Below are 26633 nucleotides of genomic sequence, written 5' to 3'. Positions count from 1 at the left end.
CAGTATTTACTGTTTTTCTCACTTAAAATCACATCTGTGGTGCAGCTACTGCATGAAATCCTTGAAATTATGTTCACTCATACAAAAAAAAAAACATAAGCAGTGCAGATGCAGTACAAGTCTTTGAGGTCATAAATTACTCTTGAAAAAATAGCTTTGATTCATGTTTATAACTGCGAGAGCAGGTTTGTGCATTCTCAAAGCTCTTTTGGATTTGCTCTCGGCACAAACATTTCTGAGGCTGATTGCTGAAAAGAATGTTAATACAGTCTATTCCGAACAGTAATTTTTCCAAACATCAGCAGTAAATTGGAGGAAAATCCTCTCTCCTTCATGTGTCCTAATCCCCCAGATCAACCAGCCTCTTCCTCTGCCCAGTCTTACTTATCTGAAGTGCGTCCCAGAGGCTGGAGTGGCTCTGGTTCCTCTCCCAGAGGAGCCGAGCCTCGGCTAATCGTCTCAGAGCGAGGGCGAGGGGAGCATGTCTGTAATCCTGTAGGTTTATCAGCAGAGCGGCCTGGCCCTGTCCTCACTGATAGATAGGATGGAAACGCGCCGAGCGAAGCCAGAAACACAATAGGCTAAAGACAGGAAATCATTTACAACAATGCCTCAATGACAAAGCCACTGACCTTTAACTCTGAAATATCTGTTATCTGCAATGGGGTAATCAATTGAATATTGCAGCTTTATTCCCAACAGTGCGTCTAATGCCATTATTCACGCCATCAAGGTTATTTGTTTTGTGATAGACTAGTTACAGTGGCTGTGCACTTTATGTCCATGGTGACCTAAACCACATTACTGCCAGAGCATCCAATTTAGGAGGACAAATGATGCAAAATAACGATGCAGGCAGGCACGCCAACACCTCAAATTAGCAATTCAATAGTTGGGAAATGCAAGCTCATTTCAACAGAATGTGAACAGTAATATTCTTGCGGATTTATCTTCAGGAAAGCATTTATATTTCTGCCATGAGAGAAAGCCTGCACATTTTTTATTTACATCTATGTTTTTTTTGGGGAGTGCTGAATTGCTTCTGCCTCGAGCGTTGGCCATCCATTTGGACAAACATAATTAGCACTTTCAACTTGCATCATTTACGGAGGAATCAATCCAATATATTTCTGCTAAGGATTGACTTACATCACATTATAAACCTTCAGTGAAATGATAGATTTTAATAAAATGAGATCCAAGGCTGAAAAAAGGCGACTTGCCTGGTGGTTAAGCCTTAAATCCCTTTGCAATAAAACCAGAAAAATGTCATCTTTCCACAACTAGTTTATAAATTCATGAATATGATAAAAAACCCTCTTCTCCGCTGCACGTCTGGCTGATAATAACTAATGATACGTAATAAGACAAACTGTTTTTCGGGGGTTTAGAAAATTTCATTTACTTGACAATCCTTATTAAGAAGAGGCAAAAAAAGGGGTAAGGGATTGGGGTCATACATTGCAAAATGCAGTTAATTCAACAACATACTTCATGGAGAGCGCTCACATGTTTCATATATAATAATTGCACTTTATAATTATAGAGACAGTTTGCCATACAACTCAACAGGCTGACATAAATAAATAGTTATTACAGAACCAGTGCAGACACACAAAGAACTACTCAGTCGTACATCTCCCACCGTCAGAGATAATATAGCCCTACAAAGAAGATATTGTAAATGATTCTGGTGGCACAGGTGGAGCCAGTGTCACAACCTTCCAGAGAAAAAAAAACTAAGAAAAATGTCCACACAACCTCTTCAAATTGAACAAAAATACAACCAAAGGGCACATCTTGCTTGGCCTGAATTGCCACAGTGTTGATTTGGATATGCAACAGTCCTAATACATTGTGCTGAGCATGACTACATTAAATCAATTCAGATGTTAAAGGTGCACTCTGTAGTTTTGGGAAAGATATTTTAATCAGAAAAGAAAGATCTTTCTTGACCGACTGTTTATGCCTAAACAGACTAAATAAACAAACTCTTCATTTTCATGACTGAATAGAAACAAACTGATTGGCGGACCCTGCCACCTTTCTAGCTTCAAACAGTGTCCCGGGGACCTTATTTTCCTCTTGTTTATTCAGTATACAGAGTTTGTATTATTGCCTCATTAATATTGTAAATATTAATATTCCATGTTTGAATTTCTTCTCCAGAACTACACAGTGCTCCTTTAAGTTACATAACATAAAAAATATATTCACATTTGTATGCAAATGATCAAAATGTTTTCCCATACAGTGGCTGGGAAATTTGCATCATGTAGCAGAAGCTGGGGCGCTGCAGTGGCCAAAAACAAAATCCACAGCGAAGCAGCAGACGACCAAAAGTTCGGATAATTATCAAGGAATGTTCCCTCTGAAATAAGAAGCCATTTTATGTAAAAATATACATTATATTCACAAAAACCAGCGATCCTTCCCAGATTTCAAGTTTTTAGACGGGTACCAATGATTATTTCAGTTCAGTAAGTTTCAATCACCCGCAAAATATACAGTTCATGTTCGAATGGTGAGGGGAAATTCTGATTGGGTGCTCAGCATCAGTATTAAATGAGGAACAGCAGGCATATTTGATGGCCATTTAAGATATAAAAATAAAACATGAAAAGTCCGTAAGATAAACCTGTATCTTTAGTCGTGATTATCATTTACCCTTTCCAGGCTTACAACACAAAGCCTTCTACAAATACAGTACATGCACAAACTAAAAGGCATGTCTCATTCTCATAGATGTCTAAACCGACACACTTCCATCTCCATCGTCTATAAAAGGTTTTGTCACTTCAGCATCCCGCCGTGTCCCAGCGCCGCGTCTTTATCTATAGACGGGGAGCTGGATGTGGGCTTGCTGGTGGTGCTCCAGCAGCTGAGGCATCCCCATGGCTTCGTACCCACGGCCCAGCATGCGCTCTTTGATGCAGGGAGGGTGGATCTCACTGATGAGGCACTCCAGAGACTGCAGGCTGCTGCTGAGTACTGCAGCGTGGCACAGGCTAGAACTAGACAGCCCACAACAGAGGTTTTGGTCTGTGCTGTAGGCCTGGGCGTGAGGAGGGAGAGGCGGGTGGAGCTGTGGCTGGTGTTGCTGTGGGTGGTGGTGGTGTTGGTGGCGGTTTGGGTGGAGGTGGGGATGGGGATGGGAGAGCCCCAGGTCCCTAGGCCTGGCTGCGCATGTACCCGTTGCCAGCACCTGAGAAGTATAACAGTCGCTATTAGGGGTGGCCACGACGCCGTCCCACAGAGGAGCGAAGTACTGTCCGACAGGGAGCTCCCCCTGCATGGCGGCACGGTTAAGAGAGGAGCTTCCGACTCGTTCCTGCCCAGGATGCGGCCTATATGTCAGCTGCGAGGAGCAGCTCAATGGGAGGCAGGTTTCAGGAGGCTGGCCAGCCTCTGCTGCTCTGTGCCCCTGAGCGCCGTTACTCACACTGTACATCCTCACTGCTCCCTGCTGATAGGGCTGATGCTGCTGCTGCCGCCACACTGTGTAGTCTCCTTTCTCCAAGTACCCAGCTTTGGCTATGTCTGCACTCTGCGTAGGTATTACTGCCCCCGTGAATGCCAGACTGCTGTGGGGCGGCACTCCCGGGACAAAGTCTGAGTCTGGATGTGCCACTGCAGCCACAGCCTGCAGAGAGGGGCTGGCTCGAGCTTCTCCCCCCAGCTGCAGGGCCTGGCTGTGGGGAACTCTGCTCATCTGCCTCATCAGGCTTTGAACCTCTGCCAGCTCAGACTGGGGGGCCTGGCTCTGGTCTCCAGAGGCCATCCCTGCTCTAGAACAATGTGTCTCAATGGGAACATCAGGGGGCTTACATGAGCTTATATGATAGGCCTTATGCCCGTGTCTGACTGTGTAGCCATTATTCACAGGATTATTGTACGGTGCCACAGAAGTCTGACTGTTTGCATGTTTAGTCCTCCTGCCCTCGGAGTTCTTCACCACACCTTTGACCACTACAGAGGCTTTGATGACGGCCAACAAACCCTGGTAGCCTCCTGAGTACGGGTGTGAATAGGGGCTGCAGCGTGCGCCTGTGGTGTCCAAGCCGTTGACCGTTTTGTTGAGCTGTTTATGTTGTGGGACCCGGACGTCAGATGGAAAGATTTTGATGGACAGCGGGCTGTTGGCGGTCTTCTGGGCAAAAGCATCCAACTCTGCGGGAGATGGGTAGCGAGAAATCATGGAGGCTGGCTCGCCTGAGAAGGAGGCAGACAGAAAGAAGCGATTAGTCCGCAAGCAGCAAAGAGAATCCTTGATTCTTGTGTTTTATGTCACCCTTACCATCTCAAACCTGTTCTAGGGAATAATGGCAGACATCAACTTGGCGTATAAACTAATTTCAAGGAGGGAAAAACCTCCAGCGCTGTTTGATCAGTGCTTAATGAAATTAATTCAGACTTATTTCAACCCAAAATTAGCTTACCCTGGGAAATCAAACAACGGCAGAGGACCTAATTTTACTGAAATGGCTCAAATGAGATTAATTTAATGACATTTAGCAGTTAAACCAAAGCTGGAGCAGCCAAGTGGAAGCTGACTGTAGTAACTGTGAACAATTTCAAAAGGTGCTTTAGACTTAAAGAAGACATATTATGCTCATTTTCAGGTTCATAATTTTATTGTATTTATTGCAGCCCTGTATTCCCCCTCTGTCTGAAAAGCTCTGGTTTAGATCCTGTCTCAGGACGCCCTCCTGAATACTCAGTTTGCTCCGATTGGTCAGCTCACACAGCCAGCACTGCTAACAACAACAGAGCAGCTGTGCTAAATTAATTCGGACATGCCAAACTAGCCGCTAGGTATAAATTATGCGAATATGTGGCTCTGTGACGCAGTGTGATGTCACAAAGTCACAGAATTAAAGGTGCTTTGTTTATGTTTGGCGGACCCTGCCACCTTTCTGGCTTCAAACAGTGTTCTGGGGACCTTACTGTTCTCTGAGAACAGCTTGTTTATTCAGTTATGGAAAAAAAAATATATTTCTGAGTTTTTATTAGTACCTCATTAATATCAGGAATATTAAAAGTTTGAATTTCTTCTCCAAAACTACGTATTGCCCCTTGTAGGCAGGGCTACTGATGAGGCGTTTCAGGAGCAGTGTTTTCTGTGGGAGAGAGGAGCTTCTGTTGGTGTGGACTTTGACATTTTAACTTTCAAGATCTTTTGCATGCACAAGAACATATATACAACACTGACGGAAAAGGAAACAGGACACATGTTAGCACAAGTACTGTTAATAATTTCTCGGGTTACTGATGATTTTTTCAGTGATTCCCCTAAATGCTTACATTCTTCCCAGCTCTTCCACCCCTATTTCTGGTTGTTTTCACACTAACCTCACAATCATTCAAGCGCCACCAGTTCCTGCCTATGAATTTTTGTTCCACTTTATGCTTTTATGGACCTGAACCGATTCTACTGTAAAAGCATGGAGCCTAAACTGTCAAGAAAAAGTTGATGCAGATTGGAAGAGAGCAAACACCGAGCGCCGAGCGCCGCCGATTGAATTGTGTGCAGGAAAGCTGACGGGACAAACTAAGATTGGATTTAAACACTATTATTCAGGCAATTTCATGGCTGCTTAACTCCCAGCAACAAAAGGAAAGGTGGAAAAGGCGCCCCATTTAAAAACAATAAATCACCTGGTAGAAATTACCACCACCTTTCAGAGTGACACTTTTATGGAAATCCTGGCATAAAAAGAAAAGGCGCTGAAATTAACCTAGATCAGGCTTTGAGTCGGAAGTCATAGCAGGTTGAAAGAACAAGGCTGTAATCTGCAATAAAAAAAAAGGACGAAAAATAAAAACAAAACACCTCATTTCATTTTCAATAACAAAACCAATTCCATCTATGCAGGGGAGAGCTCACTTGTTGTTCCCATTTGAAATTGATTTGGGAGTTCATTTCATTTCAGGCCTACAGTGAGCCTCCCGACTGTGAAAATGATTCAATCTACAAGATCCATCTCATGAAAGAAATAAATTGGGTGTTTAAAATGGAGGAAAGAGGTAAGGTGGAGTGTTCAATCCATCCAGCAATCTCCCAGCGGAGCAGAAAGAACGGCGCACCATGGTGCCAGGAGCATGAATGAATTCTACAGAGAAATACAACAAAGCAAAACACTGCTTATTATGTATCACAGAGCAGCGCTGCTATAGAAAACCATGACATCTGGGCTGTTGGAGAGGTGTTTAAACTGTATACAACACCGAGATGTGTGCTCCCTCTTCTCCGGTTTCCCATAATCCTTCTTGTGGAGAAAGAGGTAACACGAAAAGAAAAAGAAAAAACCCCATCTGCAATAACGATATCTAACCCTTTAGCTCAAAGCTGAATATTCATGACCATAAATGATAAGAGGAGGAGGTTCACATCCACCTGAAAGGAGCTCAGACGATTAGAAGCGATGACACATTTAAAAATATAATAAATCCTCCCGTCAACAGTGCACAGAACTTGTCTATTTTCTCCCTTGGACAACGTCGCTCAACTACCAATGATAGATAATTCAGCGAAACGAGCATTTGAGTCAGTCGTCGTTCGGTAAAATGTCAGCGTCAAACCCTGCACGCTGCGACTGGCTTGCTGTTCCACAAACACTTCAAACACATTGAATGCTAACACGTCTTCACAGGGTGTCTGATATTGTTAGTCCAGAGATTACAGCCCTGTCAGAGCCATGGAGACACAACACAGCTGCACTTCCCACTGAGGCTGCCTTAATGTGGCACTATGGAAACCTCATTAGCAAATAGGCCTTCCCCACTCTAAATTCACATATTTATCACTTGAGGTCCGCTACTGTGTGACATATGCATTTAAAAAAAAGGGGGATAATTTTGGCCGATCCTGACAACTGTGATCAGAAACACACCAGCATTAAAAGATGCACTATGTAGTTTTCAGGAAGAAATTTTACTCAGAAGAGAAAGATCTTCATTGACTGATTGTTTAAAATGTTTTTTTATGAATAAACAAACTGGCCTTTAAAAAGGACACCACAATTTCATACTGGTTTACTTTGTTTATATTTGGCGGACCCTGCCACCTTTCTAGCTTCAAACAGTGTTCTGGGGACCTTATTTTCCTCTGAGAACATGGTTCAAGTTATGGAAAAAAAGAAATATTTCTCAGTTTGTATTATTACCTCATTAATATTGTAAATGTAGAAATCTGAGTTTGAATTTATTTCTCCAAAACTACATAATGCCCCTTTAAAACCGCCCCCTAAATTACAACCAGAGGCACTGGTTTCAATCTAGGTGACTTTAAAGGAACGGTCCACCCCAAAAGTGAAGATCCGGTCATTATCTCCCACGCTGATAGAAAGCTTCTTAGTCTGCAGAACAAAGAGCTTCAGAGCAAAACAGCATTGCAGCATTCTCCCAAACAACTGAAGTAGATGGGGACTACTTAAAAACGTTAAAAAATAAATAAAAATAAAAATAGAATGGCTCCCTACAGCAGTGTAATCCAAGTCTCTGGAAGCCCAGAGATCCCTAATTGATTTGAATGTAACATTTTTTTAACTGTTCCTTTAATGCCAATCAGTGGTGTTAGATGACAGTAAACTGAAATCACAGCACATCATGTTTACCAGTCAACAGTGGCCTTCTCAAAACATGTGGTAGCAGCAATTAAAAGTCATTTTTAACAATATTGGCTCATTTTCTTCAGCTTCCCAGCAAAACACACCCAAGTCAAACAGCACCTCAAATGTGTGGTTCATTAATTACAATCTGGCACTATGAGAGCTGAAGTTTCCCTCTGAAGGTGCCAAGAAGGCAAGAACACACTGTGTCGAGGCTGCTGTCTCACCCAAACTCTCAACATGTGGGCCCATGCATGCTACTGAAAGTGATAATTGACAATGTGCATAAAGTATCGCTTCTGTGGTTCACTGCAGGTGACCGAAGAGGTTATTTGCACCCTCCAAAATAGAGACAAGTTTGAGCTGGAAAGCTTCTGCTGTGCATTTTGCCATTTTTCAAAGCAGCTGGAGCATTTCAAAGCATGTGCATCAATCTCTTCCAGCTCACTTTGGCCTTTATCCTGAAAACAAGCACACAAACAAGGAAAAATGTACAAATGAAGCCAGCTTTTTTCCTTTAACCTTCTTACTTATTATTAGGCTACAATAATTATATTCAGTCTGCTACTTGGCTCTTTAAAATCCCAGGCCTTTTGAGCTGCGGCACAAAAATTTATGAGCCAGTAAATTAGTAAATACTTTCACCTAGCAGATGAAAATGTCTGTTACAAAAGAGCCGTATACTTTTTAGCCGGAGAAATGTACCATTCCTTTAATGTTTGCCTCTAGGAGATGAGATTATTCATGTTTGTTCTTCAAGAAGGTTTGCATTAATGAATGCTTAATCTTTAGTGCATAATAAGTACAAAAGGCCAAAAGAAACCACCCAAGGTCACAAGATAAATCTGAAGTGCTGCGAGATGATTAACAAGATAGAAATGTTTCTTGGTCTTTTTTCCTAACACACAGAATTAAGTCTGTTTTCTTTATTATGTCTTGTTGCACTGTTTCTCTTTAATCTTTGCGAGTTTTACCCCTTCAGGACGATTAAAATAAAACAAAGTATGAATGAAACACAATTTAACTGAACTCTCACAGCTAGCAGGCATTGATTTCTTTACATTTATTACAAAAATAAACAGAAGACGTTAACAAGTCATCTGTTCTCTCCTTGAGATTGTCAGCTATACATTTCTTCGTGACACGGTTTCCCGTCTTTCTTCACCGCAGTCAGTCACCATAACAAAAAAAAATTCAGTGGTGTAAAATAAAGGGGAATGAAAACAAATACGAGGCTGTTCACATGACAACGGGGGAAATGGAAGCTGTGTGTTGTCAGGTAAGGAATGGCACAGAGATAATTAGCGGTCTGACCTTAAGCACTTAATCACCCTGAACCTGCAGACTACACGCTGTTTCACTCTTCAGCCCTGACGGAGAGCACAGGCGAAAAAACAGCACAGAAAATAACATCAGCCACTTTTCCAAAGCAACCTTGGCTGAGGGCATCATGTAGTGCTTACAAATTTTTAATTCTTTGACCCTCAACACCCCCCCGCCTCACTTGCTTTTAGGCAGGCATGATTGAAGCAGGTTACGTGGGATTGAAAAAGCTTGTTTGTGTTTATCTTTTTCCTCAAAAATCAGCATAATGGCACTGATGTGCGATGCATCTACAGCCCTGGATTGATAGATTTAACGGTCCCACTAGTCAGGCTTGAATGTTCGCTCGGTTGGAAGGGGCTCCGAACATTAAACGTGCTGCTCGACTGTTGTGGCACCACGCTGAGTGAAACTGGCACACTTTCACAGGAAACACCTAATCCTGATTTCCTCTTTCCACGCAGGAGAAACAGTTGGGGGTGTTGGGGGGGGCAATTATAAACTCAATCACCACTAGGCCTGATTTATCATGTGTGCATTTTGTGACTTAAAGGATTAATAATTAAATATTAGCATAAGTACATTCTGGAGGGATAAAACATTGGGTATTTATCATCCTGTGGTATATATGGCCGCTCATAACCCCGATTCCACCCCCATACAATCCCACTCAATGCTTTCTGCCACTTTAAAACTGGCTAATCTTTTTCCCGTGGTCACACTCGAAGCCATTTCCCCCCAGATTAGAGCGCAGACCTCATTGTTTTGGAGCAGTTTGAGTTAATCAGTAATTTATGGGCAAAACAAGCCCCAGGGGCAAGGCTGAAAACGGCAGTTGGAAAGGCTCATTGCGGCTTCCAACCATCACATACCCAGAGGGCCAACATAAGGAAACCATTAGAATGACCACTGCCTCCGATTCCCCACGAGATAAAACTATAAATTCATAAATTATTCCTTGCTAATGTCCATACAAGTTGGCAGAACCGCCGGGCAGAAATCCCACAGGCCTTTGATGTTATGCTGAAGACTTATCGTGAACACTTTCTGTGAGATAACATGTTTACCAGCGTCAAATCCTCAGCAGGAACATGGGAACAGGCAGTTAATGACAGAGCAGAGCTCCTCAGCACGTATAAACACTTGTTTAATAATCCTGATATTTTAAATACTCTGAACCACCTTATTAACCACGAGCTCGGCACATTCACAATGCATTTAAAACCTATGTCTCTGTTACCATGACAACCTCCTCTATGCACCCAGTTGGCCCAATAAGCCCGGTCATTAGAACCATGTAATTAATTGGCCTTGACTATATTCATCTCTTTGAGGCGAGCCTCTGCAATTGATGATCTGCTGGTTAGACGTAGCAGCAACGCCAAGCTGCGAGGTTCTCCCTCTCAATTCAGGCCACACAGTGAAAATAAAATTAAGTTAATACATTTGGCATCATTTATACCAGCATATGAAACTAAGATTCAGCAGTGAGGGAGTGCTTCAGTCAGTTTCCAGCTTTCAATCGACAGTATTCTTCTCCTTTCCATGATCTGCGTGCTGGGTTTAAAAAATCTACGACAACCCAGGAACTGCAACAACCTCCGAGCTAGCAACCTACAAGCTACAAAAGAGAAAGATGCAACTGGTTATTTGAACCACGTTGTAGATGTGTCGTAAAACCAAAACAGACGCTGAAAGAAGCTAAAATGCTTAGAATTGAATGCTAACTCACCGGGTTTGTCACTGAATGACCTCTTTCACATTGGGGTCATTTGACTCAATGTAAACCACAAATATAAATGAATACAGGTTTAATAAGCTTCACTAGTAAGATGCAGTATCAGCAGCCTTTCCTTATGTCAGTGGACTTATAGGAGGAGGCATAAATATTCATCTCTTCTAGGGTTAAAAGAAGGTTGCCAGTTAATGCCTCCGTGTGGTTTATTCAACCCAGCAACCCGGAGGAACATTCAATAGAGATGGGTGAAGTGGAAAAAGTAGCTGACACCAGAACATTATGCTCTTAAATCTCACTCACACTCTCGTCCGCAAACACACAAGAATAAAAAAAACAGACATTCATTCACCCCATTTTCACAAGCCTCTCCTCTTTCCATGTCAGTAATCTCTACGTGAAGGGTGCTCACAGAACAGAGCAACCTCGGGGTTGAACACTTAGTTATGTGTGCTTGAAGAGGCTCCGGCGAGTACTCCTTTGCACCAGTGTCACTCCTCATTTGTTTCTGTGCCGCTTGGCCCAGCTTGGGCAAAGTTTCCCCACTCAAAGCCGACCCGAGCGCCGGCCGGCAGCGTGGGAAAAAGCATTTTCCAGCCTCCCTGCTTTCAGGCAGAGATAGCGGAGAAGAAAACAGCTCTCATTCACTCTCATCACATAATTCCTAACACTCAGAAATCTTTCACATGGGGGTTTGTGTGGCTGAGAGCTTTCATGTCCTGTGCCTTCCATTTATTGATAGCTAAAAATGGAAATGGCTTTCAAAAGCGCAGCAGCCAGCGACTAAAGGCGGTCCCTATTTAACTCAATCCAACAACGACTCATTTAATGAAGAAGCCTGCCTGGGCCACACAGACTGAGCTCCCATCGGCAGTCTATTCCCCGTGGTGGTGCTTGAAATGTCAGGCTGGAGCTGGAGGGTGCTGCACTACACACAGTCGCAGTACATGAAACTCAAGGGGGGAGGAAAAGGCCCTGCAGGTAAACAGGATGAGAAACGCACCCCTGGTTCTGCCTGAGGCAAACTAGACCCTTCTGTTCCAGCGTTTAGCAGACAAGTGCACCATTGATTCCCAATTAATATTTAATAGCCAAAAAAGACAAAGAGGGAGAAAGATGGGAGATGAGGGCTTAAGGGGGAGATTTTATCAGCATTTTAAGTAGGAGTACAGTTGGCTGCAAGGGAGAAATAATCATGCAAAACACTATCCACGCATACATGCTTTTAGTCAATTAACTACACAGCCAGTCACACCACCACACAGGTGTTCTCACTTAATTTGGCTGATTGAACCTCGTCTAAGGATTGTGCAGGTATTTATATGCCGCACCTGACTGACATCTCCCTTTTTGGTCTTGTTGCACCTGTTAGATCAAGAACATTTTTATGGTTCTTTTAGCGACCTCCAAAAAAAACCCTCAACGTGAGAAGAGGTCCAATTATCTCGAATAAGTGGAAACACCTGCGTGTATGTGCAGGTGTTAGGTTAACCTGCCACCGAATCACTTCAGGGGCATTAAATCTGAAAAGAATGTTGAGCCTTCTATACTTTATATATTTACTATGTAATACATACTCTAGACTTTGTATGGTAGTACATTTCATGGTGAATGGACAAAGGTACCCTTTATGAGAGCGCTCAGGCTCATACAAATGAACTGGCAACATGATCAGTCAGATAAGATAATCCTGACCACTGGCCTGCTCTGCACACAAAGGTGCACATGCGTCATATAAGCTAAGCTAACACTGATAGACAAATTGCGGTTATTCTATCCCAGAAAAATTCTTCATTTCATTTACGACGATCCCAGCTAGCTTCAGCAGTGTGATGGCCGTCCTTCCATCAAATAAAACACATTTAAGGAGGACTGTCCTTTTTCATTCGTCCCTTTCCTTCAGTGTTTTATAAAGGTTATTGTGCATGTCAAAGGTCTTAAAAGTAAAGGTCAAAGTCTGCACCAACAGAAGCTCCTCTCTCCCACAGAAAACACTGCTCCTGAAATGCCTCGTCAATAGTCCCGCTTTTAGTTCTGTGACTTTATGACATCACACTACGTCACCATGACACACATTTGCATAATTTCTGCCTAGCGGCTAGTTTGGCATGTGAGAATTGGTTTGGCACAGCTGCTCTGTTGTTGTTAGCGGTGCTGGGTCAGGCGTGTGTGAGCTGACCAATCAGAGCAGGCTGGTTATTCAGGAGGGGGGGCCTTAAAGAGACAGGAGCTAAAACAGAGCGTTTCAGACAGAGGGGGAATGTTATGAACATGAAAATGAGCATAATATGTCTCCTTTAAATATACAACAGGCTCAAAACAATAACAGAAACATCTATTCCAAAAAGAAAACTACAACATCTCTACAGGACCAAATAATTTAAGATGTCATGGTTTTATTCATAAGCCTGCAACACATATCCAGCTGAAACATTAAACTGTAAGCAGTTATAGATCTTCAATATTGCTTCAAACCAGACCCAGCAAGGAAATATAAAACATCAGCACATTTTTAAAGCAATCGTAAAAAGGAAACCACAGCAGAATAACTTCATTTGTAGCACTATGATCTCATTACATGAATGTAGAATGTCCAGGAAGAGAAAGACTTTGCTGCACCAATAATATGGATGTAGAGTAAGCTACATAAAAGAAAGCAGCGTCACACCCAGAACTAAATCTGCAAACGTCACATTCAATCAATTAATTGAAAGGAATCTAATCACGAATGTCAGTCCAGGTTAGGCCCAAAGACTCCCACTCAACCTTTCCATGAATGCAGTATAATCAGTCAAGATGAAGGTCAAGCAACACGGTCATGGAGCACTTTCTGCTCAAAATGTGAACATCATTAGTAAACCTGCATGAGAAAGCTGATTAACTCTGTAATTCCAGAGTCCACTTTGACCTGCGCGCATTTGCACTGCAGGAGCACACTGATTAGTAGCCCAATTAGCCGGCATCATCATCATCAGGAGGCCCATTATCTTATTTCAGCTGAAATCTGAGCACACCGCTAAAACCGTGCATGATCTTTATGTGCACCTGGAGGCAGCAAGGTCAAACTGAACATGACTGAATAAAAAGTCACAGAGGAACATGACCGAGAATTTTCTATCTCAAACTTTCTGGACTTTAATACTTGATATAATGATACCGTAATACTCGCTGTCTGTCCTCTCACCTGTGCGACAAAAAACTCACCTTTGTGGGTGCACGGCTGCAGTGGTGGTACTGACAGCAGTAATGGCGGTGGTGGAACATCGAGGCTTTTGGGCGTGCAGGCCAGACGCTGCGACGAGAGATTCTGCCGCCTCTGGATGCAGGCCAGCATGATAGTACACTAGGGCTGCACACAGCCTGGGTAGACCTGCTAGAATGAAGAAAAACAGTTTTTTACTCTAATTATCCAAAAAAAGCTAATTAAACAAGACAAAGAGTCTACAGCCAGGCTACGACTCTGTGAGACTGTACTTGAGTGGTGCTTTGAGCTACATGCTAACATGTTGATTTTAAGCATGTTAGCCGTGTTCAGCATTAGCTAGCTGGCACATTAGAACACGGGATGGAAATGTCAGGTTTTTTAAGCATAAAGTCATCAACAATACATTTGAATACATTTCCAAAAAAACAAAAATGTCGACTTTGTGGTGGCACAGGGGGTAAAGTCAGAGGATCAACAAAGTCAGTAGGGTTCATCCTCTTGGGACCATGAATGTCAGCAACAGATTTCATAGCAATCAATCCAAAATTTGTTTGATATTTCAGTCTGCACCAAATTGACAGACCAAGATCAGCAGGAGGCGACTCAGCTAATGACGCATCTTATAGACCAAACTCAAAATCATCAACAGATTACGTAACCAAGAAAATAATCATTATTTGCAGCCCTATCTCAGCTCAGTTAAAAGAAAGTAGATGCCAACTTTAAGTTTTGGGGGAAAAAAAGCCAAATTATATGTAATACATTCAAACTCTTGCTTCAAACATGAGTTTGATGTTGGAAGAAAACTGCATGCTCGCCAGTAGAGAACATTCAAACCCCACAGGAGGCTCTTCTCTTTCAAAGATATCTTCTCCACGTTACTTCAGTAGCTTACATATCTAAAACTCTGCATCCACATGGGTCCTTTTACCATATTAAAATTCAGGAGGCTCCGCTTTGAACTGCCGAAATTGTGCATTCAAAAAGTAATATCACTTAATGACGACTCCAACTCCTCCTTCTTCTGAGCTGTTATGATGGCTCTTTCCTGTTATCAACCTTGTACTGTCGGTTGCAATCGCGCAGATCATTTACAAGGCCCTCCGGTAGCCTCGGGCTGTGTGTTTCAATTTGTAACCATCCCTTAGACCTGCGTTTATTCTTCTATAAATTTATGGCCGTATTGATCAGCGGAGAAAGCCAAAAGCAACTCACTCCCGAAAATAGGCTGCTGTTTGCAGAGTTAAGTATTGTCAGAGGAAATGAGAGGCTGCGTCTGAAAAAGAAAGGCGCCTCGCCACAGCTGTGCTGATTGAAGCAATCATTGTGAAGACAGAGCCAGGCTCTGAGGGCATATTTCACTGATAATCGCATATGACATTCTCTTTGATTATCTGAAAGAGTCACCAGATCTAAACTGCTAGCACTGCAAAACTAAAAAACAAAAACAGGGCTATTGAAAAATACTTCTCACTGTATGTGAGCCGGGTATCTTTGTCGACAAACTGCAATATAAGCAAGAATAAATCAAAGACATATAGGTTATTAATAGTTAATCAATACAGTTATCACAAATGGAAAGAAACAGTGCTTTCATTTCAATGCGGCAGCTCCCAACGAGGCTAATATAAGCCTGCAGCATACAGCTGTCAGGCTGACTCTTTTTCTTTTTAAGGTTTTAAGGTTCTTTTGGATTTTTGCTTTCATTTCTCCCTCAGGGTCCAGAGGGCAGCTAAAGCGAGTCAACCACAGAACAGAGTGTTCAGTGACGAGCTGCAGAAACATGATTACCTTCGCCTCAAAAGAGAAGAAGAGACGGACTGGCTTTCATTTTACTCAGGTGCCAACGAGTGAAAGAAAAAAAGATTCCCTCACTCTTCCCTTTTTTCGTGTACCCGCTCCCCTCCTCCGCTCAACATCTGTCCCTCGGTGACAAGCCCACTTCAAACCGCTCAGCGCAACCCGTCTCATCTGAGCACACACACGTGTGAAGAGCTAAAAGCCTCAGCATGGTCAGATTCCATTTTAAAAATAATGGCAATTTTCACAACAACCCTTCCCATTACCACACATTTGTCAAGAGGGGAGGTGCTGAAAACGGGGAAGGAACACAAGAGGGAGAAAAAGGTATCTCCAGGGAAATCCCTTCACTGGCAGAAAATGAGACATGAATTGGAATACCTTCCATTACGCCGATAATTTGCAGTTGGAATAAAATACATCAAGGAAAAGGCATAATAATTCAAAGAGAGGCCAGCAGTGGCTTTAAGAAAAAAAGTTTTGCTCAAAGCAGAAAGAGGGAGCTAGAAATGATGCATAAAGTGCAAGTAATGATGGTTCTTTCATCTCGCTATCTAAATTTTAAATTTAAAGAGATTTTATGAAAACTTAAGCTTAAAATTGCCTTCTCGCTCTTGAGTGGAATTACCCCGAAAAAAGGGAAGGGAAGAGAGATATGAGATCAAAGGGATCCCAGAATGCAAGATACTATCTGGGTTGAGTTCTCAAGCAATATCAATTCTCCAGCCCGTCACAGAATGTTTTGCTCGACAGAAAAAGTTTTATGTCTTGGACTTTCTGCTTCATATCGAGGCATCACAGGCTCTCTAAAGGTCTGAAATAATGCAGAAAGGTACATGACAACTGCAAAGTAATTATCAGCGGCGGTACGCAGCGTGGTTCAAATCAACCTTCACAAATAAGGTAAAGGATCGTCACCCAAAAATGAAAGAAATTCACTGAAACCGAGATCAGAAACACCCCAGCATGCATCAAAACTGCTCTAAATGACTACCAAAGGCAATTGTTTCAATCTCAAGGACTTTAAAGGAACAGTTCAACCCAAAAACATTCTGATGGACAGTCAGGAGAAGTTTGGTAGTCAACAAAACATTTCTGGAGCTTCACAGCAAAACAGTGTTGCAGCATTCACCTAAACAACTGAAGTAGATGGGGACCAAAGACAGATAATGGGGTGATATAGCTTAAAGCTGCGAAGCTAAAAGCGTTGGCACACACGCATTCTGACGGGTGAGCACAAGCTCCATTGTACGTTAATGGTGAAAATAAGGTCCTTTCAACTCAATTTGGGATTTTAATCACAACAGCTGATACAAAGAGCCAGGAAGCACGCCATCTACACCAGAGCCACACATACATTATTGACCAAACAAAACGCTGCGTCAACAGGTCCGTTTGCCTCGCTTGCCTCACATCCTCCACAGCCCACATTCTCCATTTCATACAAGTTCATGAATTTGAGGACATAATAAGAAAAAGAGCACAGAGTTCAAGCTGCAAGGACGCCTAATCCTCGCCACTCTGAGGCAACATCCAACGCAGCTGATAAGCAGCGTGTTGTGGACCATAGAGGGCCTGCCAGAGAGATAGAGGCCTTGCGCTTTGCGGCCCATCAAACTGGCCCCCGTGGTTTTCTGATAAGAATGTCTTGCCAAATAAATCTATTTTTCAAGCCTCTTCCCTCCTCATGGGCTGCAGTGTCGTTTGTCCGGGGATCAGGACAAGGAACCTGAGAGGATGAGGTCAATAGAGGAGCCATGAGGGCAGTGATGGAGGGACTTTATAATGGCTGCTTCAGTTTAACAGGCAGATCTAGGCCATGTGGATCATATTTCTTGGGATGATAAAGCTCGCTATGCACAATTGCCCAGAAAACACACAACTACATTCACACAAAAATCTAAACCGTTTAGTTGTAACAAAGCGGCAGCAAAAGAATATCCATCAAAGCAGGAGAGTCTTAAATTATACAGCGACTCAGACAAGAGCATCTGCCTGACCTTCTGCAGTCTTTTATGACTCTGTGCAGCATCAAGGGTCAGACCGAAGATAGAAGCAAATTGCAAAGAGAGCCTCCCTCTCAACAAACATGAAACACGGAGAAAAAAAAAAAAAAGACACACACTGGCTCTGCACACATTCACACACACAGACACAGACACGCACAGCCCTCCCTCCCCGAGCCATCTCAGCTGTTAGCAGTTCTTAGAATCCTCAGTTAATAATTAGATGATAATGAAAAAGGTTTAGGACGAGCACTCTTTTCACTCTCTGGGTGGATTAGCATTTGAGTGCTATGCTAATGTTTTTCCTTCCTTCCACTCAGAAACTGCAGACGAGCCGAATGGAAAGAGCACAAAAGCACAAATAAAAAAGAAAGAAAGAAGGTTAATTTAGGAAGAAATGAATGATTAACAAAGAGCAACTGGTCATTAGAGAGAAGAGAAAGCAGCGCTTCTCTTCGAATGAACACGACACGGCCCATGAATTACGATCCACTTAGTTTGTAATTAATTGTATATTACATACGGCTTTTATACCGTCTTCAAGGTAGGCACTGCAGGAACCTGTCTAAGTAATGGAGACCAGACACGAAGTCTGACGTACAGACAGAATTAGACAGCAGTGCTGCTGCAGCTGCTGGATCCATCTCTATACAGCCCTCCACACACACACACACACACACACACACACACACACACACACACACACACACACTGATCCCCCCCCAACCCCCTCATACATTTTTAATAGAATCTATTACTTCTGGATTAGCCGATAAGAGCTGGCCTGGTTAAATTCTATAATAGTTTGCATAATTGGTATCAGAGCAGCATATAAGAGACCCAGATTTCTCTCTTCTCCTTCTCTGTAGAGAAAGAAAAAGAGGACACAAAGGTTCACATACAGGATAACCAAACAACCCGGAGCCACTCCGCTCCGCACTGCAAGAACACTCGAGGCCTGCGGCTGATAACAATGAGCCTCATTTCCATTGAGATTAGCTCCTGTAAAAAGGTATTACAACAGTGTTAAAAAAGCGTTTCCTATACAATTCATGCGCAAGCACAAAATTTATGTAAATACGATCGCTGGGCAATATTCAGACAGATGTCCATTCAGTTGGGTGTGAAATCATACAGCGTTAATGGCTGCGCGTCTGGGGGGGAAAAAAAATCATTTCAGTTTCTCTGGTACAACAAGACAGTTGTGTTTCAATAAAGCTGACAATGCTAAAAATCACATGTCACCAATTATACATCAACATCCAATGACAATCTGACAGACTCAACTATCTCATACATATTTCCTCATTACTGCAAAGACGCGCATAATGTGCACAGGGTAATGCATATTTAAATGTGTTTATAGCTGCAATGTCCAATGTGGTACGCCTCTGTTAACGTGTTAACAGACAAGCAATAGACAAGCTTTTTGCTTTAACGTGAATGTAAATGTAAGTGTTGATTGCACTATGTAATGGCTATAGGATAACGACATCATCTGCATTTAGATTCGTGATTGAACAACATGTGTATCTGCTTTCAAGTCAACCACCTCCATATATGAGGCGTTATAGTTTGTCCTTAGCAATTAATCTGATTCCTAATTCATTTTTTTGAATCAATCAGAAATTAGTTGCCCACTTCTTAGTTTAACATGTAGATATATGCTAGATATGTTGCATCTAGCTAGAATGATTTGGAAATCCAAATAAACTTAAACTAAGATAAAGTTTAAGTGGGTGAGAAATTTAAACAAAAAGGCACGCTGTGCACAAAGAGACCTACGGTCAAACATAAAGCTGTGACAATGTTTCTCGGAGTTATTTTCATGATATTGATTAATCTTCGCACTCTTTTCAATATTAATTAATCAATTAATTAATTGGTTAGTCTATGAAGTGTTAAATTATGGTGAAAAATGCAATTTCGCAGAGCCCAAAGCAATTGTACAGATTGCTTCTTTTGGCCAACCAACAGCCCAAAACTCAAAGATTCTTCATTTACTATCATACATGACGAAGAAAGGCAGCAAATTGTTATATTTAAGAAGCTGGATCCAGAAAATGTTTGACATCTTTGCCTGAAAAAGGACAATGAAAAAACACAGACACTGCTCAACAAACTGAAATGAACGACAGTCGAACCCTCTCTGGGATCAGAGCTTGCTTCATTAACTTCAGCAGTAGCAGCCAGTAAGTGTTTGTCTGTGAGGTTTAAAGCCTTGACAAACAATTAATCATTTACTCTTGAAGTTGATATTGGCCACGACTGTGAGTCAGTCTTTATAAACAGTATGGGTGGAGCAATTGTTGAATGTCTGGCAGTTGTTGTTTTTTTTTGCATTTTCTCTGCCAAGATTCCTGCAAAATGCTCTCCGACAGGATGAGGAAAAGGCTGGTGAAGATGCACGTTGTAAAGTTCAGCTTCACAACATCATGTTTATGGAGTTGTAGAAGACAAGAGGTTTGAACATGGATTTGTTTTTTTTGGAAAGATGGTATTTCTGACTATGTCTACAGATGCTGAGAACAAATTTAGACGCTAATCCAAAGCTGCACAATTAAGTCTTATCTTGGAGGACAGCCTTGGTATAGGGAGTCAAAAGCCTTGGACTGACCCAAATCTGCCCTTGCTCACAGATGGTGCCAAGGTAAAAGAAAATTCACAGCATGGGGTAAAGTCTGGCCAAAGCCAAGGTAGCATTAGAGGGTAAACAGAGCCTTATCTTATCCTTATCCCAGTATGCACACCGAGACGCGCTGTCAAAGAGCTACGGGTTTGCTGTCCAGCCTTAACAAAACCTTGACTTCAAAGATAACAGATGGTGAAAGAGTGAGCCGAAGGTTTTGTGGAGAGATAAAGTTCCTTTTTCAAAAGAATCAAACTATGATATGAATCTAAATGTTGACATCTGCCAGCTCAGGCATGGACGGAATCATTTTAACATCTCCCACTCCCCTGTAACGCTGTTCAAACCACAGAAGAAGACATAAATTATAGGAGAAAGATGCCTTTATGTTACACAAACACTCCTCACAACCCCCCCTCCCCGCCCCAAGCCCCGTCCTCTGGCTGTTTACTTGACTGTTACACTGTTAAGGGTCACCGATTCCTTCATGCCATTAAAATCTTCAAGCAAACATAAAACTCATTAGAAACTGTAGAGAATATGCTGCCCGTATGGCTCTAATGTGGGAGATAACCTAATGATACGCTCTCTACCATGAAACATCAAAATGTTCTAGGGAGGAAAAAAGAAGGTCTTTGATCTCTGGACCAACTAAAAATGTCTTCATCTCGCTGCCTTTCTATTACGAATAACGATGCATCAATTGCAATTTGGCAGTCTTAATCATTAATTCGAAGTAATGACTGAAACCCATCATGTAGACAAAACAAAGCTTACGGGAGCACCCAATAACCCCTGGCTGTCCCCCCTCCCCATTGACCTCGGAGGCCCAGTCCTTAACCTTCCACCCTTAACCCCCGTCTCACTACCCCCTTCATCCTGTTAGAATGAAAAGACCAATTAGACAGATTTCAAAAGATAGCAGGCTGCCTGTAATTACACATGACATCTCTTAGTAGATCGAAAGGTGATTGCAAAGGAAGCACGAGAGAAATTGCTATGCAACCAAGCCACTGACATTATTCCTAGAAGGCGGAGAGAGAGAGTCATTTTGCATTCAGGCTCGGCGATATGGCCTTGAAATATAAGTACGATTTTTAAGATATATCGCGATGTACAATATATATCTGAATAGTTTGAAAATATCCTAGGAAGCGCCTGAAATTCGAGGACTGGGCGACAAAATCAGATACCTTTATTATGACAGTGGTATAGTGATTAGTGGGTCGACCGATATGGCTTTTGCAGGAACGATACCGATTATTAGAAATCAAAGAGACCGAAAACCGATATCTGGGAACAAGATATTCATTTAGAGTAGAAATGAAAATCGTTGTGTCAAAAAACCAGTAATGAACTAAACCTACATACAATTTACTCAAGTACTGTTCTTAAGTACAATTTTGAGGTACTTTACTTGAGTATTTTCTTTTTCTGCTACTTTATACTTTCTCTCCGCTACATGTATTTGATACATTTAGTTACTAGTTACTTTGCAGATTCCAATGATTTAGTGTTTATAGGCTATTAACTGTGACGTGTTACCAATCAGATGTTGTTGCAGGCAAAACTACAAAGTAGCACATTTTTAAATTTGTTTATTTTATATATTATTGGCCTATCATAGATAAATTGATATCGGTATACATGTTTGCCTGATATATATATATGCGGTAAGGATACAATATCGATATATTGTCCATTTCACATAATTTTACCATTCACTCCCCAAACCATAAAACCCCCTGTGCACTTAAATAGCTTGGATGTGGAGCTGTGGATGACATGGCAGAAAAAGACATGACCTTAATCAGTCCTTGCACTGGCCTGGGTAATAGCCATCCAAGAAAAGGTCACTCTCGTGGTGAGCCGTTTCCTCCATTCAGTAATTCGGTAGGCATGGAGATTGAGCGAGCCTGGGGAAACTTCACAATAAATCAGAGCTCAGCTTCGCTCCTGAGAAAGCAAAAGGGAAGCAGGCAGCCAAATGACAAATCCCTTCTCTTCACGGAGCTGGAATTACTGCTGGAGGTGTGATGTGAGATCAGAGGGAAACCCCCATGGGATACCTGCACATTGACTGCTCATAACGCCACGTAATTTACGAGCCTCTCAAACAAGTTCAGGCACATTTGAAGCAAATAACCAAAATATAAATATGTCATTAAGACGGCCTGTGTTTGAAGTCAAGAAAAACGAGCGCTAAACATTCAAAAGTGGTCAAACTGTAGATTTGAGAGTGTATGAAGCCAACCGGTATAGTTTATGATGAAAAGGGCCCAAGGCACTAAATTTTATTAGGATGCTGGGGTAAATCAAAGGCCAAGACGCCATGATTTATATTTACAGGAATTCATAATGAGATAAGCTTATTCCTGATAGTCACATGCCTCAGACTGGAAATAAATCAAGAACGGGGGTTGACATTTTTTTCTATTCCTGCCAGAAAACAGCCAGAAAAGGAGAATAGGACAATAAAACACCAAATTGCTACCTTTCTTCCCCCTTCCCTGCCTCTGGTGGGAAAGCAGTGACATCCCATCTCTCTGGGTAATAAAGGATCTGGCACAGGCAGGAAAAGCATGCAGGGTAGAATTTCACACCTGGCCAATAATCTATAGGCCCCTCTGCTGCGGCTAACCTTCAACCTCGGCTGCCACCGGTGCAGTGAGGTGCGATGATCCCACCTCCGGCTTCTAGACAATAGAAATGGAAACCTTCATAGGCGGCCCTGAATGCAATGACCGATAATATACTTCAAAGCACTTCCTGTATCCTCTGAGATGCTGACATGTAAAGCGCCTTTCACTGCGCGCAGAGCCACCGCTCAATCAAAGATGTCACGAGAGGATGAGCAAGATCTCAACAGTTTAAAGAGAACAAAACAAAAAAACATCTGGAAACTACAAATGTTTTTTGACTCATATTATAAAAACCAAACTAGGCCTACTTTTTCCTGTATTTTACTCTTAAAGCACATTTCAGGGAATAATTTCACATAAAATGAATTATTCCACATGCTGACTATAAATCACACACCCCATAGCTGAATTCGGCCCATATAAATACACATTAGCCAATAGCAGGACAGTGATCTATAGTGAGGGCGAGACGCTCCTATCCATTAGTGCGCACCGGGCATCTTTCACCACTTTAGCGCTGTCGACCTAAAAATCAATGCAGGGATCTTGACATCATGCACTGAAGCATCTTTACAACCTTAAATATTTTTTCCCTCACACTGTTTTTGTCATATAGTTACACAGGTATCGTCAAAAAGGGCAATTTAACAACTGAACATCTCCTGCGCTGAGAAACATGCTCCATGAGCCCACACAGCAGTGTCCACTACACATTAGAATGGATTTAAGAAACATGAGAAATGTCTTACAGAGTTTTGTCTTATCATAAGGCTTGTTTATCTTTGGTTCGCCACGGCTGATTGGTTGTTCTCCTGCTCGGAAGGCGTATTTCCTCTGCAAAAGCAATCTCGCCACTGATATCTCGTTGCGCACTGGAATCCTCCGGAGATATATCCATTGATGGAGCCGGCTCCGTTAACTGCGCATCTCCGACACACTCAACACTCATGTAAGAAGATAATTTCAGCGATTGTGTGGTCCGTGGGGCCGCTTGTGTCTCATCTCGGCAGCCGACCGAGCAGTGTGTGCCACAGAGAGTGATGTCGGAATGGAAACGAGTCCCCTGCACTGTTGAAACCGGCTCTGGGCCAATCAATCAAGGCTGCATTTGAATATTCCCACGGCTCGGCCAATCACATGAAAGAGAAGGCGGCCGCTGCCGTGATGCCAAACCCGTCAAAGTAAGCACGTTGCTGTTTCGCGGAAAGATTTAAAGGAGAAGAAGGACTAGTATAGTGCTGCGGTCAGGCCGGCCGTCACTCCGATCTCCGTGGTCAAATCCGCCGCACCTAAATTTCGAGTGTACAAGTATTCTCAGCGTTATGGTAATTGCGGAGAAACAGCGCATTTACTTTCGGTTTTCAAAATAAAGGTATTAAGAACAGTAAGCAATATATCGAACCTACATTTAAAATAAAATATGTTAAAGTGTTTCATGCGCCCATGATGAATAAAAAACACTTATCGTTTTTTTACTGCACCAATGTGGAGAAATGCCAAAATAAAAGTCCCATATTTACACCTGCAGATTGCATGTTTTCTTATATTTCATGTGCTGTAAAAACACATTGCTGAATAACTCCTGGCTATGGCTATAGCTATGGTATATTTGACTTCTACACATAATTGACTACAAGCATGCTTAATATCAAGCATTTTTTCTGCACCATTGTAGAGAAATTCAACAATAAATGTCCCATATTTATACCTGGAGATTGCATATTTGACCATATTTGAGCTACTGTAAAAACACTCAATAATTCCAGGTATAAATATGGGACTTTTATACTCTAATTTCTGTTAATGTTGAATTTCTCTACAATGGTGCAGAAAAAATGCTTGATATTAAGCATGCTTGTTGTCAATTATGTGTAGAAGTCAAATATACCACCCATAGCCAGTATTATTAAGTGTTTTTACAGTAGCTCAAATATATGTAAATATGAAATCTGCAGGTAAGCCCAAAGGATACTAAAAGGCAACACTCACCCCAGCCACAGTCTGTTCACCCTGCTGCTGTCTGGCCAAAGATACAGAAGTATCCGTCCGCCACAAGACTAAGGAGCAGCTTCTTTCTCAGGCTGTGAGATTTGGTCTCCTGCAATGTTGACTCCATGGCCTTGTTTTGTAATATAATGTAATCCAACACAACCAGGAACTACCAAAGCGTAGCTACACCCTGTGTTTTCTACAGGAGCTTGTTGAGCCTGTGGGAAATACAGGTTTTACCCTTCAGGCAACAGCTTCACAGATAAAACACCATATTTAAAAATGAACAGGAAAACTTTTCCAATGCAAATTATCGTTTCATGACTAATGTGGCCTGACAGCAAACAGAGAACAATTATACTATCATTCCTGACTCTCAGGTTAGAAATGTGTCAGGATAAGAGCTTGTCACGATTTGTCTGTATGCCATTTTCACAGCAGTGTTAATGTTTTTAGTAACAGCGTTGCTTCTCCAATGACCAGTCAAAATGTCTGCTGTGAAAATGTCTGATGAGCACCAAAGCCAGGATACATTTTGGGAAATAATCTTGTTTGCTCCTTGTTGAAAGGACACATCGAAACCACTCACATCCTCGTGGAAACATAACCCAACAGACATTATTTTTAAAATCTTTTTCAGCATTTTTGATCCTCAAATGCTAAATCAGACTTTGTTCACCCATTTGCCAATGTTTAACACACCATGCTGAACTAAACACTCGGTACACTAATACATTTCTCCAACTAACAAGTGATGATGCAGAAGAGCAGACACTTTGACCCACTGTTGCTGTGTGAAATAATATTGAATTGCTTCTTTACAGCTTCCTGGGTGTCATTTTTCAGTATAAATGAGGCCTGCAAATGGCAAATGAGGTTACCATGCCAACTAATGACCCCATATTGAACAGTGAAGATGTAGATGGCTTATAGTCCTTGAGTTAACTCCACATTGTTATAATGGCTGTATAGTTTAAAGTAAAGAAAAAGGAGTCCGTTATTAGCGTGTGCTAGAGGATCATTATGCAAACATCGTACCAAACCTCAGCAGTAAAACACATGATTAAATCTCGACTATCCACATGTAGTAATTGTTGTTAGTGTTGTCTGAGGATCATGCGGAAATCCAAACCCAACCACCCTCTTTCGTGCAGGCATGCCATGTTGAGAGAGCAGCATCATTCAAACAAATAGTAATTAGAAAGATAGAGTAATTACAGAGTAGACCTACATTACTGCTTTCTCTTTCTTTTTAATTCTGATGTTAAAACGGTTTTGGGTGATTTTACGGACACCGTGCGTGCTTGTGTGCTATGATCAGGGATTAATGCATTGAGACAAGATTTGCATGAAAATACTGTTTACTTCCATTCAGTGATGCAATTAGCTAATGGTGGTTTATGCAAATTTAATATTGTTTTTTACTCTATAGCAGAGAAAGATGCTAATTCAGACCAAAATGGCCTTAGATTCACATACCAAATAAAAGCGTGACAAGAGGACTTGAACATTTACTTGTTTCTAAATCATTTAAAACAAACAAAACCATTCTGGATGTTCATTCAAAAGCTTTTGCATGGTTTATATATATACATTCCTCGAACACAGACACACACAAAAACACAAACACACAGCTACTATGTGTATAAAAAGACTTATTAAAGAATGATCCCTAACAATAAGATCATCTGTCT

At 41.9% G+C, this 26633-nt stretch overlaps 1 protein-coding gene across 1 annotated transcript; it reads right to left on the bottom strand.

Moving 5' to 3' along the window:
* Positions 1 to 1388: 1388 nt before the first annotated feature.
* LOC311275452 (protein FAM222A-like) lies at positions 1389 to 23980 on the bottom strand. The gene is made up of 3 exons (XM_084384030.1): positions 23700 to 23980; positions 13873 to 14041; positions 1389 to 4212 (listed from the first exon to the last, which is right to left on the bottom strand). The coding sequence occupies exons 2-3, from the start codon at positions 14000 to 14002 to the stop codon at positions 2831 to 2833; spliced, it is 1512 nt and encodes a 503-aa protein (XP_084240156.1). The 5' UTR covers positions 14003 to 14041; positions 23700 to 23980; the 3' UTR covers positions 1389 to 2830.
* Positions 23981 to 26633: the final 2653 nt, after the last annotated feature.

The sequence above is a fragment of the Pagrus pagrus genome, assembly GCF_965226575.1.
Source record: "Pagrus pagrus genome assembly, chromosome: 19".
Lineage (NCBI taxonomy): Eukaryota > Metazoa > Chordata > Actinopteri > Spariformes > Sparidae > Pagrus > Pagrus pagrus.
The sequence above is the reverse complement of the archived record's forward strand: the minus strand, read 5'-3'. Positions and strand labels throughout refer to the sequence as shown.

Coding starts and splice junctions, on each gene's coding strand:
- LOC311275452 (XM_084384030.1), bottom strand. CDS start 14,002: ATGCTGGCCTGCATCCAGAGGCGGCAGAATCTCTCGTCGCAGCGTCTG. Junction 4,213..13,872: donor GCAGCCGTGCACCCACAAAG/GTGAGTTTTTTG, acceptor CCTCCTTCTCAG/GCGAGCCAGCCTCCATGATT.